The following is an 18,964-nucleotide window of genomic DNA, read 5'->3' as shown; positions in this document are numbered from 1 at the left end:
GACAACAAAAACTAAAGCTATAAAATGCAGGCCATTTTTATTATTTTGTTTCAAAGTGTTTTCTTTATGCCATCCCTTGTTGAAGTTGCACAATCTAATCATTTCGTATATTTAAAACAAAAACTATTTCGAGCTTCCTCTGCGCCATTTTTTTCCAAGTCACACTGCCAATGGATTCATAGCCGATCCCCTGTGGTGGGTTAAGCAGACTTGGGTCTAAGAAACAAACAAATCAAGCAATCCCCAAGAGTGGGTATGAGCCATATTCTGTAAGGCTCATCTAAACAAACAAATAGAACTTTGCTCTCACGAGCTTGTACGAGCGGCACGTGAGGCTGTGGCTCTGGAACGCGTTTCCTGTCTTCGTGGAAGCAAACCGCGTTGGTCTATTACCAGAAATGGGCCTCAGTCCACCAAGCGACAGCGCAACTCGCTACCTCTTCGGTGGCAGCGGCTGCGCTTGCTTGACACAGTCACCAACTTACAAGAATCACATCCCGATGTCGTTGGACGTAGAATCAGCGTACACCAAAGACGAAGCGTGTAGCGTGTCCGGTGACTCTGCCATTCAGGACGACCACCCAACCAGCCGGGTCCATGTGGCGAAACGCTGGAACAGCGCTGGTGCACCTTGTTGCCATGACTGGGACAAACCCTGGGTGAGACTGTTCTCGAGAGCCGAGTGCGACCGGCACCTCGAGACTAGCGTCATGCAAGCAGCACTGACCATCAAGGGAACCCACCACAAGGCAGCGTTCGTGTCAAGTTACAGCGGATGGCTGCGTATAAGCAGGTACATGTCATCTTGCTATAATCCATGATATAACGCTGCCGCAACGAGTTAAGGAACTGAGTGAACTATTTTATTTGCGATTGAAATGTATTCTACCCTTTCTGTCTCCGGATAGAATAATATTTCGTTGTAAATATTTAACGAACTTCAACGAAGCAGAAAGCTAATCACTGAACGTGTATTGCAAGCCGACGAGTTAACGTAAATAGCAACGTTCGGTGCTTGTATCTTCCATTTCTTCTATGAATGCTGTTAATGATAAGACAAGAAATGTAGCCGATAATTGATCCATCTTAGCTGTAGCTATAACCGTGTGAAAAGCTAACTTTTTGGGTCTCAGTGATTTCAAAAAATGGGTTTTACAATAATGATAAACGACAGCTATAGGCTTAAGGTTTAGTATTGTCGCCTTTAGGTATCTTCGAAAGAAAGACCAGTTCTCCGAAATAAGTCGAGAAACGTAGCAATTTGTCCATTCGTCAAACGGTTTCTTTCGAATCAGTGTTTCTTTATTCGATAATTTACTTAAACCATAGCTGCACCTATGAACCGATAAACTACCGGTTTTTCTTCCTCGATAACCGAAATCATTTCTGAAAGGGCCCATAATTTAGAATGTGCGACGAAATACTTCAAAATGCCTGTATTTAAAATGCCCTAAAATTTGCCTGTATATACCTGGCATAAATAATGACTTTATTGAATAATTTCACCTGGGCCATCTTTGAATTGTTTGCTTGCGAATTTAGTCAAGAGGCACTCCGCAATACTTATGATCCCTTAAAATTTAACATCACGTTTTAACACACACACACACACACACACATCTTTCTGTGTATCCATCGATTATCATGTGCGTTGTCTGTTGATTTGTACGTATGTGTGTATTTGTGCGTCAAAACAGTTTTGACTTCTCTGGAAAAGATTATTTTTCGATTTTATGGCAGTGTCCGTAAAATATAATTCGTACTAGTTTATAGATATCTTACTTGTACGTAGCTACACTTCTACACCTTAGATTGCTACTTCCGCACTACCGAGTGAACGGACATATGCAAGCCAAATGACACTAAAATAAAATTCATCGTATTATTTATTATAATTACAATCTTGCAAATACTCCTAAATATAAGACGTTCTCTCATAAGAAAGAAATAGGAAAATTTAAATTTGAAGTTTAAGTCCACTGGCGTTTTCCCCGACGTGACAAGAAACACTAAGAAATAAATACTGCTTGGCAGTTTGTTCATCATGCTAACTAGGGTCATGCTTTGTCGATGCAGTGTGATGCAGCCAAGAAACCGTGGAGTGGATACTGGTGAGAGAACTATTCGCAAGGTCAGCGAGTGCGGCACATTGTACTCTGCCGCGCACAACCTCGGTGTCTTGACCTGGAAGACTGTGACCCACCTACGAGACGCACTGCCATGTGTGTTCGCCAAGGCAGAGAGCGTCAACAACACGGAGGACATGGCACATCCCAGTGGTGGTGTTTTGATGCACTACGAGGTACATTTACCTAAATTTTACTTCAATAACACCTCAGATGACTGACGGCTCGATATACCACTTCATTTTGTATTATCGCGGGCGAAAAAGAGAGGAGAATGTACTGTGTCCAGATATTTGTTAAAACTGACGAGACGGCTTTACCCATGTATCTACAGATACCTGTTTTTCCTTGCGCAGAGGTATTGTTAAGCCTTCCTCAAGTTCAATAGGAAATTTTCAGGTTTGTTAAACCATTAGGGCTGCGTATATTTTACCCCTTACTCCTGCAGTTATTTTGTTTTTTTTTCGCAGCAAGACCTCTTGAAGCAGAAATATTGCCTTGCTTAGAAGGAGTAGCTGGTACATTTTAAGCAGTTTGAGACGACGTTTTAAAATGAACGAATTTCGAACGAGAAAGGAATATGTAATATTTTTCCTCTAATATTGTCTGGTGCTTCTGGGCAAATGATGGTGTGCTCATGGTGCAACATGAGCAGTTGTGTAAAATATTTGGTAGGGTTTTACGCCCTGAAGTTTCGACAAGATTATGCGAGATGCCGTCGTGGTGGGCTCCGGCAATTTCGACCATTCATTACTCTTTATTGTGCACCAAAATTCAAGTACACGGGCCACTAGCGTTTCGCTTTCATCGAAATGCGGCCACAGTGGCTGCGACTTCATTCCGCTACAAAGAGGCCAGTGGTCGATCAACATAAAGAGTAAATCACCGCTGATGGAAACGATGCACTTTTGTAAATTCACATAATTCAGCAGATACACTTGTAATCACAGAAAAGAAGGTTAATGACTTCATCGTAAAAAAAAAGTGTGGGAAAACGAAAGAAAAAAGCCAACTCGACAGAACACTTGCTAACAACACGAGTGTTTGTTTTGTGTGAAGCAATATATGCGGCTTGGACAGGCAAAAAAATAAAGCAGACGAAAGAAATGGAGACAATGCGCTGGCGTCTCAACCAGTATATGCAAAGTTCTTTCATGGGGACTATCTTTTGTTGAATACTACAATGTATCGTGCGCCTACACATGGTAGCTAAACGGAATGAATTTCGAATGCTTCATGAATCTTCCGGGTGCGGAAATGACAATTTTACGTAACATGGGCGTCTGTTCAAAACTCGAAGCGATTCGCGCTCGTCACAGTAGATTACATCCAGTTTGGTCTTTGTGAGTGTTCTTGTGCTCTTGGAGCCGGTCATTCACGCAGCGACCCATTTGACCAATGTAAAGGCCACGGCAAGACGTCGGTATCTCATGAATGGCTACAGTCTTGCATGGAAGAAACTTCATAGCGTGTTGCTTCTTGCAAGTGCAAGCAGGGAGTTTTTTTTTCATGCACATTGACCCGCAGTTTGACTGGCGCTGAGAACACCAACTTTGCGTTAGCACGTGCTCCAATATACCTTCTTAATTTTTGTGAGACATCGTAAAGACAGTAATGACTGCCACTTTTGGCTTGTCATCTGTAGTACGATGTTTTTTGTTCTTGTGGTGCTCCTCAAAAAAAAAAGTAAGTGCAAACTGTAGGGCTGTTTGAAAGTCGTATGATCATGCATATAAGTGAACATAAAGCTTGAAGAGAGGTGTGCCTATATGGTCATAAATGTAACCTAAACCGTGCAGTGACTTTACTTAGAAAACGCTGTTGGTGCTCATTGACTTCCGTGAGGCCGTTTATTCGAGGATGGTAAGTGGTGGTCAGTGCGTGTTGTGTGCAACAAGAACGCAGGATATTAGCGTTGACTTGGGATAGAAATGTACGGCCGCGGCCTGAGAGGAGTTATCACAGGGCATAGTGAAACATATATAACGTCTTGTAACAAGAAGTCAGCGACGTTGGTTGCACAGCTTGTCGGTAGAGATCGCGTAATGGAGCGTGTAGCGTAATTCGTAATCGCGGCTATCCACCAGGTTCCTCAATCTTGATGTGGGAAAAAAACGAAGCAGGTATAACCCAACATGGTAAAATGGTTCCGTGGGTATGTCGATTGGTTGAAGATGGCCTCGCGGGTAGCAGCAACGATGGGGTTTAGCACTTTGGCATAACGCACACGTGGCAACGCATCGGCGTACCGAGTGAGCAAGGCCTGGCCAAAAGAAACGGCGCCGTACGCGCTCGTACGTGCGAGGTGTCCAGCTGTAGGAGCGTCGTGAAGTTCGGTGAGGACACAGTGCCGCAAGTGCTTGTACAACAATGCGAAAGTCACTCTCGTCAGGTAGGAAATCGCAACGGTATTGTACCCTCTTTTGAGGGACAAAGTGGCGGTCGAAAACGTCATTTGGCGAAGATTGAGCACGGCTGATGATGTCAAACTGCAGTGTATCCCGTTTCTGTCCTTCCCCAATGCTAAGGAAGTAGGACATTGACAAGATGGGAGTGCTCCGTGGGCGCGTCGGTGTCCTCAGAATTGCCGACAGTGTACCGGGAGAGGTAATCAGCATCATGGTGCAAGCGGCCAGATTTGTAAACCACCGAATAGGGAAAGCTCTTGCAGGTGCAAAGTCTAGCAACCAAGGTGCCCTGATGGATTTTTCAGAGTTCAGCAAGCAGAGCGCGTGGCCCCGCCACGGTGGTCTAGTGGCTAAGGTACTCGGCTGCTGACCCGCAGGTTGCGGGTTCGGATCCCGGCTGCGGTGGCTGCATTTCCGATGGAGGCGGAATTGTTGTAGGCCCGTGTGCTCAGATTTGGGTGCACGTTAAAAAACCCCAGGTAGTCGAAATTTCCGGAGCCCTCCACTACGGCGTCTCTAGTAATCATATGGTGGTTTTGGAACGTTGAACATCACATATCAATTAATAAATCAATCAGCAGAGCGCGTGGTGGTCGGTAGTTACCGACTACCACGCACTCAAGCCACATGGGGTCCGTGGGAGAAGAAATGGATGTAAGCACAAGGCCCGAGATACATTAGACATAGGTTATATTAACATGCAGAGTGGCAGAAATAGGTTAAATTTGGAAGAAATACAAGAGCAGTTAAGGCAAGAAGAGCTGATGCATAAGCTTATCAGCCAGAGGGGCAAGGAAGCTCGAGCCCCTCCCCCCCCCCCCACCACCACTGAGAAAAGTTGGAGGGGCTGAGCCCCCCCCCCCCCTCATTTGACAGTAGTCAATGTCAGCTGCAGGCTGGGGAACCCAACAACTAAGGCGAAGGTTTTTTTCGACCACAGTAATCCCTCAATTATATTGTTACGAGGAAATAAAAATATTACAAGGGAATAATTTACTATAGTAATTTATTTCTAAATGTCTGCTGTGATGATTGCACTGAAATGTTCCTTGCGGTGCGGGCCACCTATGCCACACTTTCACGCCTTGTACTGTAGCATTGCAAAGCGGGCTACAGTAAAAGGCGGGAAAGCGTCTTGTACTTGCTTTCTTATGGATGGGAACGGGGAACCATTTTATGTACCAGTCAGAGCATATGCTGCACGAGGAAAATTGTTTTCTTTCATTAAAAAGGAAAAGTGTCATCGCTGATTTATTGAAGTCTATGAGCCGATGATTCTGACTAATCTTTTCGAATCTCTGCCGTACTTGAAGCGCCACAAAACATTTGCGCTTTAGTCTCTGATAAATCTGATCAGCCTTTCTTATGGTAACTAGGAGTTATGGCAGCAGTTTGCAAAGTAGCCAAAAATAAAACAGCAGGCTCAGGACCAGTGGGAGATAGTTATAGTGCGAGAACAAAACGACGACACAGAAATAAGAAGGAGACAAAAGACACGAGTGTCTCTGTGTTGTCGTTTTGTTCGTCATGCTATACCAACTAGCCCAAGCCGCCACACCAGTGTGAAGCTCAGCTACAAAACGTACCCCGCAGATAGACCCACCTGACCAAGGATAAGGTGAAAGACTGTGACCTTTGCACGATGAAGGCCTAATTAGAAGTTTGGCTAGTTAGTTTTCATTAAACTTGACTTCTCTTTTACAGCTCTAAATACAGCTCTGACTGAAAAGGAGCCCACATTCGTTGCACTGATTAGTTCTCTCTCATGGATGAGCTCACCGAGATGTACACGCACACATAAAAGTTTTCCCGAGTAACTTCGCAGTTGCCACGAAAAGGCCTCTTTGCTCCTGCAAAAGACGAAATGTATGCAAAAGGTTACACATGGCACCACAAGGAGGGACACTTTCCTCCTTGTGAAGTAAATCACCCGTTGTTTGGGGTAACGGCAGGAATCGTCGAGCCAAGTGCAAACGAGTCATCGGTGCCTACACAAGCCTGTTTTATTTTTGACGGTTCTGTTGCTTGGTGTGCTGTACGCACATGCTCACTGAATGGTCGTGCGTTGATTAAGTGATATGTGGGATTGAACCTCATAAAACCATTATATGATTATGAGAGACCCCGTAGTAGAAGGCTCCGGAAAGTTCGACCACCTGGGGTTCTTTAACGTGCACTTAACTCTGAGCACAACATGGGTCTATTACGAATATATATATATATATATATATATATATATATATATATATATATATATATATATATATATATATATATATATATATATATATATATATATATGTATATATATATATATATATATATATATTTATATATATATATATATATATATATTTATATTGTCACGTAGTTTATTTACTATAGACCTACTGGAAGGCCAAGGAACGCCAGAAGAGCGAGGAACGTCAACAGGCCATGAATGGGCCAATCGTCTGCAATCTTCTGTGTACCTGGCAACATCAGAAATTGCAGTGTACTCAGAGGAGTTGGGCGTGTATGGGAGGATATTGTCCAGCGTGCACGATGGTTCGCGTCCGTACAACAGAAAGAAAGGGGAAAACGCTGTTGTCGCGTGCGTAACGGTGTAATACGCATACGTGACGAATGGAAGGACCGTGTCCCAATTTGTCTGGTCTGAAGCTGTGTACATCGTCAACATATCACCGAGTGTGCGTATAAATTGTTCTGTGAGGCCATTCGTCTGCGGGTGATATGCAGTCGTCATGCGATGAACCATGTTGCACTGAAAGAGCAAGGCTTGAATGGCGTCAGGCAAGAAAACACGCCCCCGGTCGCTCAAAAGTTCGCGCGGAGCACCATGGCGAAGAACGAAGTTGCGCAAGACGAAAAACGCAACTTCCCTCGCGGTTGCTGCGGGTAGTGCTGCCGTCTCCGTGTAACGCGTGAGGTGGTCCACGCCGACAATTATCCACCTATTTCCAGAAGACGACGTGGGAAGTGGTCCGTGTAAGTCGATACCGACGCGGTCAAATGGACGCGCTGGACAAGGCAGAGGCTGAAGTGTACCAGAAGGGCGTTGAGGTGGGGCTTTACGTCGCTGGCATGCCGTACAAGCACGTACGTACTTGCGAACCAATGTGTACATGCCGCGCCAGTAGTACCACTGATGTAGAGGGTTATACGTTTTGAGAGCGCCGGCTTGAGCGCGTTGCGGGTCGTTGTGGAAATCTGTGCAGATTTCTGAACGCATGTGGTTGGGTATCACTAACAGCCACCTCCGACCTTCAGACATGTAATTCCGCCGATAGAGGAGGACGTCACGAATAGCGAAATGTGTGGCTTGACGGCGGATAGTTCTTGAGACCAAATTAGCTGACAGATCAGCCAGAAAGGCTAGGAGTTGGGAAATCCACACATCTTTGCGTTGTTCCGATGCCATGTATGTGAAGTCTATTGGTGTTATGACAGCTGAAGAAGGTGACGAGGAAGTTGAGTCAGCCGGTAGCGGTGAGCGGGATAGCGCATCAGCATCGGAGTGCTTGTGGCCGGATCGGTATACAACACGAATGTCGTATTCCTGTAGGCGAAGCGACCAACGACCAAGGCGCCCCGACGGGGCTTTGAGCGATGATAGCCCGCATAGAGCGTGGTCCGTAACGACTTCGAAAAGGCGGCCATAAAGATATGGGCGGAACTTCGTCAAAGCCCAGACAATTGCGAGGCACTCTTTCTTCGTGACGGAATAATTACACTCGGCTTTCTTGAGGGTTCGACTCGCGTAAGCGACCACGTATTCTTGGTATCCCGGTTTTTGTGGAGCCAATACAGCACCAAGACCGACACCACTGGCGTCGGTGTGGATCTCCGTAGGCGCATCGGGGTCAAAATGACGTAGTATTGGAGGTGATGATAATAACCGCCGAAGCGCGGTGAAGGATTCGTCGCACTCTTTTGACCAAGCAGAAATGCCTTTGGAAGTTGTCAACAGGTTGGTAAGAGGCGCGATGATGGAAGAGAAGTTCCGCACAAATCAACGAAAGTATGAGCACAGGCCGATAAAACTTCAAAGCGTCTTGATGAAATTGGGCTTCGGATAGTCGGCCAAGCCGCGGAGTTTCGGCGGATCCTGGAGAACACCCTCTTTGCAGACGACGTGACCCAGTATAGCGAGCTGACGTGCGGCAAAATGGCACTTCTTGATGTTGAGTTGAAGGCCAGCAGAGGTGAGACACGGGAGATTAGCACGAAGACGAACAAGGTGAGTCGAAAAGTCGCGAGAAAAAACGACGATGTCGTCTAGGTAGCAGAGGCACGTGTTCCACTTGTAACCGCGAAGGATGGTGTCCATCATCCGTTCGAAGGTAGCTGGGACATTGCAGAGTCCAAATGGCATGACGTTAAACTCATACAGCCCATCAGGTGTTACAAATGCAGTCTTCGATCAGTCAGGATCAGCCATTGGAACTTGCCAATATCCTGAGCGTAAATTTACAGAGGAGAAATATTCTGCTTCTTGCAAGCAATCGAGAGCATCGTCGATGCGTGGCAATCAGTACACATCCTTCCGAGTTATCTTATCGAGCCGGTGGTAGTCGGCACAGAATCGGATAGACCCATTCTTTTTGCGCACAAGTACAACATGGGACGACTAAGGGCTCTGCGATCGCTGGATAACACCACGCTTGAGCATATCGTCGACTTGTTTGTTGATATTACGGCGCTCTTCCGCTGAAACTCGATATGGTCATTGGCGTAAGGGAGCATGAGTACCGGTGTCAATGTGGTGCGTGATGTTCGCTGTGCGACCCAAAGATGGTTGAGCGCGATCGAACGCAGAACGGAGCTCTCGAAGAAGGGACAAGAGTTCACGTCTTTGTGTCGGCGATAGCTCAGCGGCAACAGATGGCTGAAATGAGTCTGGCGTGGGCAGTGTGGCCACAGGTGGCGTCATAGCACTGAGCTGGAGGTCAGGTGGGTGTTCAGCAAACTCCAGAGGGTGCAAGAGGTCAACGTCCTGTATGTTACCCAAACCTTCTCCGTGAAGTAAGGTAACTGGTGATGATAGTGAGTTCGCAACGAGCATGGTGGTAGCCCCGGATTCCACGGTGAGTGTGGCAAAGGGCAAGTGTAGACTACGGCGTCGGGTAAATACGTCAGACACGGTGAACAAAACAGTTCTGGCAGGAGCGGCCGTACAGGTCAGAGCTACAAGGATGGATGTTCTCGGGGCTATTTCTGTGTCTACAACAACGATAAGTTTGTAAGCTTCAGAAACAGAATCTACAAAACAAGAGCTTGGCAGTGGTGTAAGGGCAACTTCTGCACGTGTGCAATATATGATGGCCCGATGACGCGAAAGAAAGTCCCATCCAAAAATTACTTCGTGGGAGCATGATGCCAGCACAAAAATTCCAATGGCATAAAGTTCACCTTGGAAAATGATTTGTGCAGTACACACAGCTGTAGGTTCTATGCACTGTGAGTTGGCCGTGTTGAGCATCAGACCCAAAAGAGGCATCGTCACCGTTTTCAACTTGCGGCATAAGGTCTCACTAATTATGGAAATGGCGGCTCCTGCGTCGATAAGCGCTTGTGTGGTGGTCCCCTCAACATTGACGTCACTAACGTTTTGCGGCGAGAAAGATGGAGGCCTTAAGCAGTTCGAATGGTATGCAGCTGTTGCCTCCGGAGCTGCAGTGATCAGCTTCCCTCTTCCGTAGCCGGTCGGTGACGCATAGGTGACAGGGAGCCTCGTCAGGGCGATGGGGACCGATGGTTTGCGAAGGGTCGATGACCGTCAGTGGTGTACCTTGATGGCGTCCTAGACGATGACGCAATTGGCCTGCCCACGGTGTCAACTGGAGGGGGATCTTGGCGACAGTGGCGGGCGACGTGTCTAGCGATATCACAGGCAAAACAGATGGGCCTATTATTCGGCGTCCTCCAAGCGTCTGCTCGACGGTAAAATGGAGCTGAAGATCTCGCGTAGAGATACGGCGCAGCAATTGGGGTTGTAGGCACGACATAGGTGGGCGTGGCAGGCTGAGCATACGGTATACGCTGTTGCGTAGGCCGAGCAGCGATGGCGGCGTACGTGAGAGGCGTAGTGACAGGTGGTTGCTGATGCATCGGTGGAAGGGCCTCAGCGACATGGGTTCGAATGGCGTGTCGGAGGTCCGGTGCCAAAGCTTGCGCGGGCTCATGTGTCAGTGGCAGCAGTGACAGCTGGCGCGCTACCTCTTCGCGGACGAAGTCCTTGATTGTCGAAAGCAGCGGCTGCTGATCGGTAGGATGGGCAGCTAGGTGCAAGCTTGCGAGCAGTCGTGAGGGCTTGACGAGCAATTGCGCGCTGCCTACGCAACTCATCGAAGCTCTAATAGAGAGAAACGAGCACAGCAATTGTGGGGGGATTTCTCGCGAGCAACATCTGAAAGGTGCCGTCATCAATGCCTTTCAAAATATGCCTGATTTTTTTCTTCCTCAGGCATGGTAGAGTTGACGCGTTTGCATAGATGCAACACATCTTCAATGTAGCCCGTGTAGGTCTCACCTGGTTGCGGCGCATGGTGACGTAAACGGTGCTCGGCTTGAAGCTTGCGTGCCGCAGGTCGTCCAAAGACGTCCGTAATATCAGTCGTGAATGCAGACCACGTAGGAATGTCAGCTGCGCGGTTATTAAACCACAGTTGCGCGGTGTCCGCAAGGTATAACGTGACGTAGACCAGCTTACATGGGTCGTCCCATTTGTTACTTGCGCCGACTTTGTCGTACCTCGCCAACTAATCTTTGACATACGACTCTATGGAGCCCGTGAAGATTGGAGGGTCTCGTTGAGGATACACGGCGCCGCAAGTGACGTGGATGGTCGAAGGTCCCACCTGGAGAGGCGTCTCGGTGGCCATGTTCGTGTCACGTAGAGGGGGAAGCTAACGGGAGCGAAGTTCCAGGTTTGTACGGGAGTCCACACACCTCCACCAGATGTCACGTAGTTTATTTACGTATAGACCTACTGGAAGGCCAAGGAACGCCAGAAGAGCGAGGAACGTCAACAGGCCGAAAATACAAAACAAGCGCAAGCTCGGGTCGCGCGTGTGCAGCTACGCTGTGGCATGCCGTTTCTTGCTTCTTCGTCGTCGTTCGCATAGTTCCCTTATATATATATATATACATATATATATATATATATATATATATATATATATATATATATATATATATATATATATATATATATATATATATATATATATATATATTGTCACCCCGTCATATATATTGTCATTCATTATTCGGAATTTCAGTCGTTTGTATTTATTGTGGGATAGGCCCTGCAAGTGACGGCGGCTGATCGGTGGTGTCCTATTTGCAGGTACGCGCGAGTCGCGCTTAATTCGCTCAAGCTGCGTCGATAAAGCAGCCTTCCAGGCGTATATAGCTGTATCATATCCAATGTACCCCAATTAGCCAGCCTTGGGACGTGTATTTGTCACATTACACGAGTCTGAACGATATGTCTTGTGCTGACACAGCTAAGGGAAGCGTAACGTCCCCGTCATGCCACGCGTTCGGACGCGGCACGATCAGCTGTGAAAAAAAGGGGGGGGGGGGCAGCGCACCACCTGCTGCGACTCTATTCAGTTTTCCCCGTCGTCCCTAATGCTGTGTTGCGATCTCCTAATTGCACAGCTGCACACACAGCAAGAGAACTCGACCCGACTTCTGTAACGCGCGGTTCATTGCGTTGATAACGTCGCACACACACTCGCGGAAGAGTTCATCGCACTCGAGAAATGCACGGCGGACAACGCGTCGTTGATTCTCTAACTCTGAGACACGATCTCTTGATTGCACAGCAGCGCACACAGCAATAAAACGCGCCAAACGTCTGCAAGGCGCGGTTCATTTCGTTAGATAAAACGGCTAGCGTCGCTCGTGCATTCGCAAAATGCACCGCGGACGACACCAAACCCTCACGGAAAAGCCACAACTATAGGGGCCAATTTCTTTGCCTAATTTGGGGGCAGTCTGGCAACACTGACCTTCCGAATCTGGCAACAACTTATGCAACGCTACAGTGTACTAGAAGAGGGCAGTGGGCTTGCTCCACAGCTACTCTGACGCTTTTGGCGTCAGAAAAGAGAGGTGGCGCCAGAGGCATCTTCAATGGAAGCTTCACCTGCAGAAGGTGCTCGCCGATGGCCGGTCGTAAAAGTTGGAACGTGCATTTATTCGATATTTGTAATACACTTCCATGCTTTGACTGCCCTGTGATTGTATTAAGAGATTCTGGTGCTCTCGCTTCACAGTGTTTTCCTTTTCTTTTGCGATACAGCTTCCCAAAAACTAGTTCGATGGCAGCCGGTGCAGTCTCCTTTCTAGTGCGACGCACCTAACGCTTTGTGTGTGTGTGGGGGGGGGGCGGGGGGTTCGGAGGGTGTGTGCTTCAGTTAGTAGAGTATTCCTGATAAGCACTATATTTGTTCAGGCCACATCGTGTTTCCTCGCATATAACACCTCGTCGAAAAGGATGATGTATCCCACAAATAAATGTTTTGATACAGTGACCAAACGTACGGTTCATGCTGTGTAGACCGAACCTAAAAAGAATGCAGAACAAGATGATGCCCGCCCTTTTACGACATAGTTAGAAAACAGTGCACGTTCACTTCCTAGAAAAGCTTTACCATGCAGGCGTGCTGGCTGGGTTTGCGCCTTTATTATAAAGTGAAATTGTAGTGCTTAAATAATTTTTGTTCTGCTGCAGTTGTAGACCATGGCACAACTGTTTTCTGGGAGTTAATAATAATCATAATTATGCAGATACACGTATGTCAGACATATGTAGAGCGACATAGTGAAAAACTAAATAAATATACACACAAAGCTTCTGCTCCTGACATAAAGCTCTTATTTGCAAGTACTGAAGTACACCATCTTGCCACTGATATACACACCTTATTCACTTCATGTGTGACGGCTCATCTTCAGGTGCTTGGCCCTCTGCCACTTCCCTTCTTAACTGTCAGTGTTCAACACTTTCAAATTGAATGAAGACGTGTTACAACGTAAAAAGTAATTACTTTCGCTTTGAGGGTAGCTGCGTGCACACTGCAACCAACTTCAATTGAGAGTCTGCGCTGAACAATTGCCAGTATGTCCATAATGCTGTCAGAGGGCAGCTTACTCTGGCAAAACCATTCTGTGAAAATATCCTCGAGCTTTTTCATGAAGCTGTGCAGCCGACTTGAGAAATGAAGGAGGCCTCTTCGGTCACAGAAATTGGTCAGCCAAACAAGTTGAAAACAGCCTCGGCGTCAATAATGGGTGAGTGTCAAGAATGACAAGATGAAGAAAAGAAGAAGAAAAAGAAGTTGTCTGGAATAGGTAATTTAAAATGATGGTATGAGGGGGAAGAATAGGAGGAAAAAGAAGAGGGCGTGGGGCGAGTGAGGAACGTGAGAGCCGGGACGTGGCGTTCGAGGGACTAAGAGCTGCGAAAGTTCGGTCTGGGTCTCGCTCCAGGCTCCCGCCCGAGCACCTGACTCGGCGAGCAGCGCAAGGAAGTACCGCTGCCCCTGATTCTCGCCCGAGCACCTGACTCGGCGAGCAGCTCAAGGAGCAACCGCCGATCTTGGACGGCAGTTTCTCGCCCGAGCACCTGACTCTGCGAGCAGCTCACGAAGCAACCACTGATCCTAGACGGCAGTTTCCCGCCCGAGCACCGACCTCGGCAAGCAGCCCCGGAACCACCGCCGATCCTGGGCTGCAGTTTCCCGCCCGAGCACGTGCCTCGGCGAGAAACCACTGGAGCTACCGCTGTAGTGGCTCTTCAACATCGTCTCCACCGTTGAGCATCGATATGGCGTGTCATCATGCCTGAGAGGGACTCCCAGCGGACCGGAGCCCATGCCACAACTGTAAGCGCGAGAACTAGAGAACGCAAACGAAATCGGACGTTGAAACGCGCGTCATTAAGACATAGCCTTTTCTTTGTTTTTCAACGTGTGCGTGTTCTTGTTGTTGTTTTGTTTTGTGATTTTCATGGTAATGAAGTGGTAGTTTTTGTTTGGTACCATCAGCCTCTGGTTCATTTCGCAACGCCCGACGAGCGAACCAGGCCTCAGCACATATGCACGTGACAGTAAGGTATGCACACTTTTTTTCATCGATATTATGCACAAACGCGGTTGCAAGTGGAGTTCTCAAACTGCATTGGTGTCTTCCAGAAGCTTGTCCACTCTTTCCTGGTTCTTCTCGCATTCTTTCGGCCTGTTTTCATCCTTCAGGCCGCTAAAAAATGACAGGTCCTGCTTACTCTTCACGAACACGTTGCCTGTTAGACACCCAAGCGCCTAACAGTGGTTTTGCCATTGTCGCTGCATGAATACAGTACGCACTGTAAAGCATACTGTCATCTTGCGTGGTGCGTAACGCTCAAAGCTGATGGCGAAAACTCGGCGCAACAATGTCTACAGCCACACAACGTGGCTCAAACTCTGTTGCTCTGCAGCAATTGACGGGCTCACAACCGGCTCAGCTGCAACGTTCCTCCCAAAATTTTTTCATTGATGGCGATGCCAGCGCCGCCGCTCGTGCAACCAGAGAACAACAAACGTGCGACATTTCCGGAGCCGCCCCTCTGCATACCCTCCGTCGGAGAGTGAGCCCACTGCCCCCTTCTAGTACACTGTAGCAACGCTCATAGAGTTTCCCAATATACACTAGAGTGAACTTTGGCGCTAGTGTCTATGGGAGCTGCAACGCACGGCGCTTCAGTGAGCATGGGAATGATGGGCAGTACACACATTTGTCTAAATTTCGTACATCTGACCTGCTTTTGGCTCCGTGTGTGTTCGTGTGGCTTGAAGCTGTTTTCTCATGAAACAAATATCAGCAATTGTTCAGCGATTGTGCTTCACCGCCTTATTTTTTTCGAATTACCTTTCCAAATTGGTTCATGGAGTTCAAAAGGGTTCAATCTTTCTTTCAAAACAAAACCAAAACACAGCAATAAACGAAGCCACAAGTACGATTCGCCGCCCGCAAGTATGAAGACTAGGCAACTGTGTGTGCTACCCATCATTCCCATGGTCACTGAACGATGGCAGCACCAGAGTGCCCTCTAGTTAATTTTTAGAAACTCTATGGCAACGCCAAACACACGGAAGAAGGAAAGGTAGGAGAGGGCATGCCCAGCCGACACGTGGCGTGACAAGTGTGGAGGGAACACTCCTTCGTGATAAAGCCAATGGGAACAGCAATTCCAAAGCGATTGTAGCGCCGTTTGGGTTCTGTAGAGAAACGCACTTAAAAGAATAGTATACAATTTGCAACAGTAACAAATATTACAACAAATTTATGAAAATAATACCTTTTGTTTTTAAACTGCGTGTTATACTATTAATGATTTGAATGGTTCTGTGAGTGAAGAAATCATAGTGCAGAAGATTTCGTTGGCTCCAGCGACTATCACCTGTTCGCCAGTCACATCGTACAGATCCAGAAATAATCCAACATGGCTGCTTCATCGGCAGCTCACTGGTGGCTTATGGTTGGTTGGCCGTGCTTGTAGAGCGTTGTAATTGGTTTGAAATCGTTTTAATTACCTTCGTTTTCTTGAAATGTGCTCGCTCCATGTAGTATGACGTTTGTAGATTGTCATAGTTGCGCGATCACAGAACGAGAACACTGCACAATGCAGATACACTATAACCTTTATTGCGGCAGCATTTCCGTCAGGTTCCATGGTTCCGTCAGGTTCCGTTAATGCGCGCACAGTTTGCACACTCAGCAAATCACACAGACAGTGTTTGCGGACTGTAGCTCAAATCACTTGTGTATGCCTGAACCATGTTCATTTGAGTAGCACGTCATTCAATATGCACGGGTGTCATACGAACACTGCACTGGCTGTAATCAGAGTGGAGGCTCTCTCAGTATCAAATTTCATGACTGCTGTTGGACCACTTTTGCATTTTGTGCTACTAAGGCATTTGCGATCGAAAAACCAAATTCCGCGCCTGAGAATGGGCCATGCGACACCCGTTTGCATGCGCAAATGGTCATAATATACACATACGTTCTGACAAGGGTATATCAACAAAGATATTCTAACAGATTGAATGCGTCGACTACACATAAATTGTACAATATAGTTATATTATAATCATGCAGGCACACCTGGAATAGCGGAAGTGTTCCAAAACGTTTTCACACAACGAGACGAGACCTGCGTCGATTGATAGTGCATGTATAACATAAGAGCATTAAAGTGCGAATCGCGGTCACATTTCGAAAACAAAAAGAGGCCGTGTCATTATCGTATACTTGTTTTACATAAACTTTACGTTTTAATGTACATTGTACAGACAATAAGCAACAAACAATGGCACACAGGGGTAAGCAAATTCAAAGTGCTTTTCAAAAGTGTAAATGTGGAGCAGAGCACATGTTGGCACACTTTGCACCAGCCCGACGTAACGCGATGTATGCCATAAGCTTTGCGAGTATTTATACAGATGATAAACCCTGCATAGTTTAGAGTTAAAGTGCGTGAGTTACAAAAAAACATGTCAGTAGAGTGCATAAATAATAAAGTGAAAATAATGCACTGTTCTTCACGAGTAGTCATGTCATCTAAAGCGTAGACCAAGAGTACAGCTTCTGCATACACCCCTTTCACTTTTGTCTGGCACAGATGCATGCAAGCACTGAAGTGGAAGTTTCACGGGCATTTTGAAATGTACGTACACGTATAAAGAACTGGTAATTAGAAACAAAAAAGAAAAATAAGACACCACAGTGGCACAGTGGTTACAGTGGTGAGCTGCTGACCCGAAAGACACATGTTTTCTAGCTGCAATAGTTGCATTTCGATGGAGGTTAAATGCTGGCAGTGCATGTACAGGTGATGTCAGTGCACATTAAAGAACACCAGTAGGTCGAAATTACATGAAGACCCTCAGTACAGAGTCACGTATTGAGATATTTGTGATTTTGAATCTAATGTCAGTTATTTAATTTGTAAGTTTGTGCGTTTTTCTTGCAGCAGTACTTTTCCTGGACTGGGTTTTTGTGTTTTTATTAACGAATGTGATGTACTGATAGAGCTTCTTGCTACAAAACATGTGTAGGAATTCGGTGTTGCAGACAGGGGAACAAAAAAGATTGGGCCTATTTAGCAATCCCTGGATTAGCTGCTTGTATACGTTTGTTAAATGTACAGTGTATTGAATTTCGTGTGTGAATTGACTGGCTCATTGCTTAATGTAATTGATGCACTCTTCAATGGCAGCTGATATGGCTGTGAACAGGTGCTCTGGAACACCATCTTCCTTGAGCAATGCAAAAAGGTGATTTTTTTCCAGAGAAAATTCCACCATCTTTGTCCAATAACGTGCTGCTGCATGCGCAGTAAGTGGCCCTCAGGCCAAGGAAGTCCTTTGCAAGAGTTCCAGTGACATGATATATGACATATTCATGCATCATATTACTGTGTTTTTGTAAGAGTGTCTGCGGATCATCACAATCAAAGACATGCAGTGTGCTCTGGCTAATAGAAGGTGCGCTGCTTAGTGACACAAATCCAGAAGCATCCTGCATGTTCATGAGGAATGCATTTGTCACTTCACAATGTCCCTTTGCAGATAGCCGGAAAAGCTATCCAATCCGAATAGCTTTAGGGCTGCTGGGAATCGTTACATATTGGGTGACTCATTGCAACCATGCTTTTGGCGAATAGTGTCAAAGAATTGCTCCAGTGGGTCTTGTTGTAAACGACGTGTTAGGAGGTTTGAGAAGCCGAATTCCGTTTTTAGATCTTGCCAAAGCAAAAGAAGGGCTTTGATTGTGATTTGCCATCCTTCGAGGGTGTGTGGCTGCTTGTCTTAAGGACCACCAAAGTGTCAGCCAGCAATCCAAGTTATGCACTGAAGGAAGGTGTGGTGTTCAGAGCCATTTGACATGGCATACCTCAATTTGTCGTCCTATTTTTTCACTGCTGAACTGTTGAGGCTGTGAAAAAGCTTGTCCATTCACTCTATGAATTCTGCTGTAGCTTCTTCATTTGTGGGAAGCTCTCCAATGGTCATGAGAGTGAGTAATGCAACAGAAACAGATTCACGGAAAACCTGGGTTGCAAACTTCACTCTCATAACAGCGAAGGGCATCTTGCTTGTAAATGTGTTGATCCCTGAGTTTTTTTGCCAATCTACTCTTCAAATGTTCCTCAGGTTTGTAGGATGCCGGATCTGTGTGACGCATTTTTTGTACAGCGTTTTAACGCGTTTTCAGACCACAACCTGTGAGCCAATTGTAAGTTTTAGTCTTCTCAAAATGTTCTTGTGCATTTGATCAGGTGTTGAGTGTCAAACATGAAACATACTCTTCTGTTGTTAACCTAAAAAAACAGCTCATTTAAAAAATGAACGAGCATTTTTGACAAACTCA

General features: G+C 46.5%; 1 protein-coding gene across 1 annotated transcript in view; it reads left to right on the top strand.

Annotated features, from left to right (window-relative positions):
- The first annotated feature begins 325 nt into the window (after window positions 1–325).
- The window catches only part of LOC142775261 (uncharacterized), a 43,940-nt gene continuing 25,301 nt past the window's right edge, over window positions 326–18,964 (top strand). Inside the window, exons 1-2 of the mRNA XM_075876603.1 lie at window positions 326–793; window positions 2,077–2,302. Coding sequence (XP_075732718.1) covers window positions 399–793; window positions 2,077–2,302 — 621 coding nt within the window. The 5' untranslated portion in view covers window positions 326–398. The remainder of the gene's footprint in view (window positions 794–2,076; window positions 2,303–18,964) is intronic.

The sequence above is a fragment of the Rhipicephalus microplus genome, chromosome X (genome assembly GCF_043290135.1).
Source record: "Rhipicephalus microplus isolate Deutch F79 chromosome X, USDA_Rmic, whole genome shotgun sequence".
In the NCBI taxonomy this organism is placed as follows: domain Eukaryota; kingdom Metazoa; phylum Arthropoda; class Arachnida; order Ixodida; family Ixodidae; genus Rhipicephalus; species Rhipicephalus microplus.
Note: the sequence above shows the minus strand (reverse complement) of the source record. Positions and strands in the feature narration are given on the sequence as shown.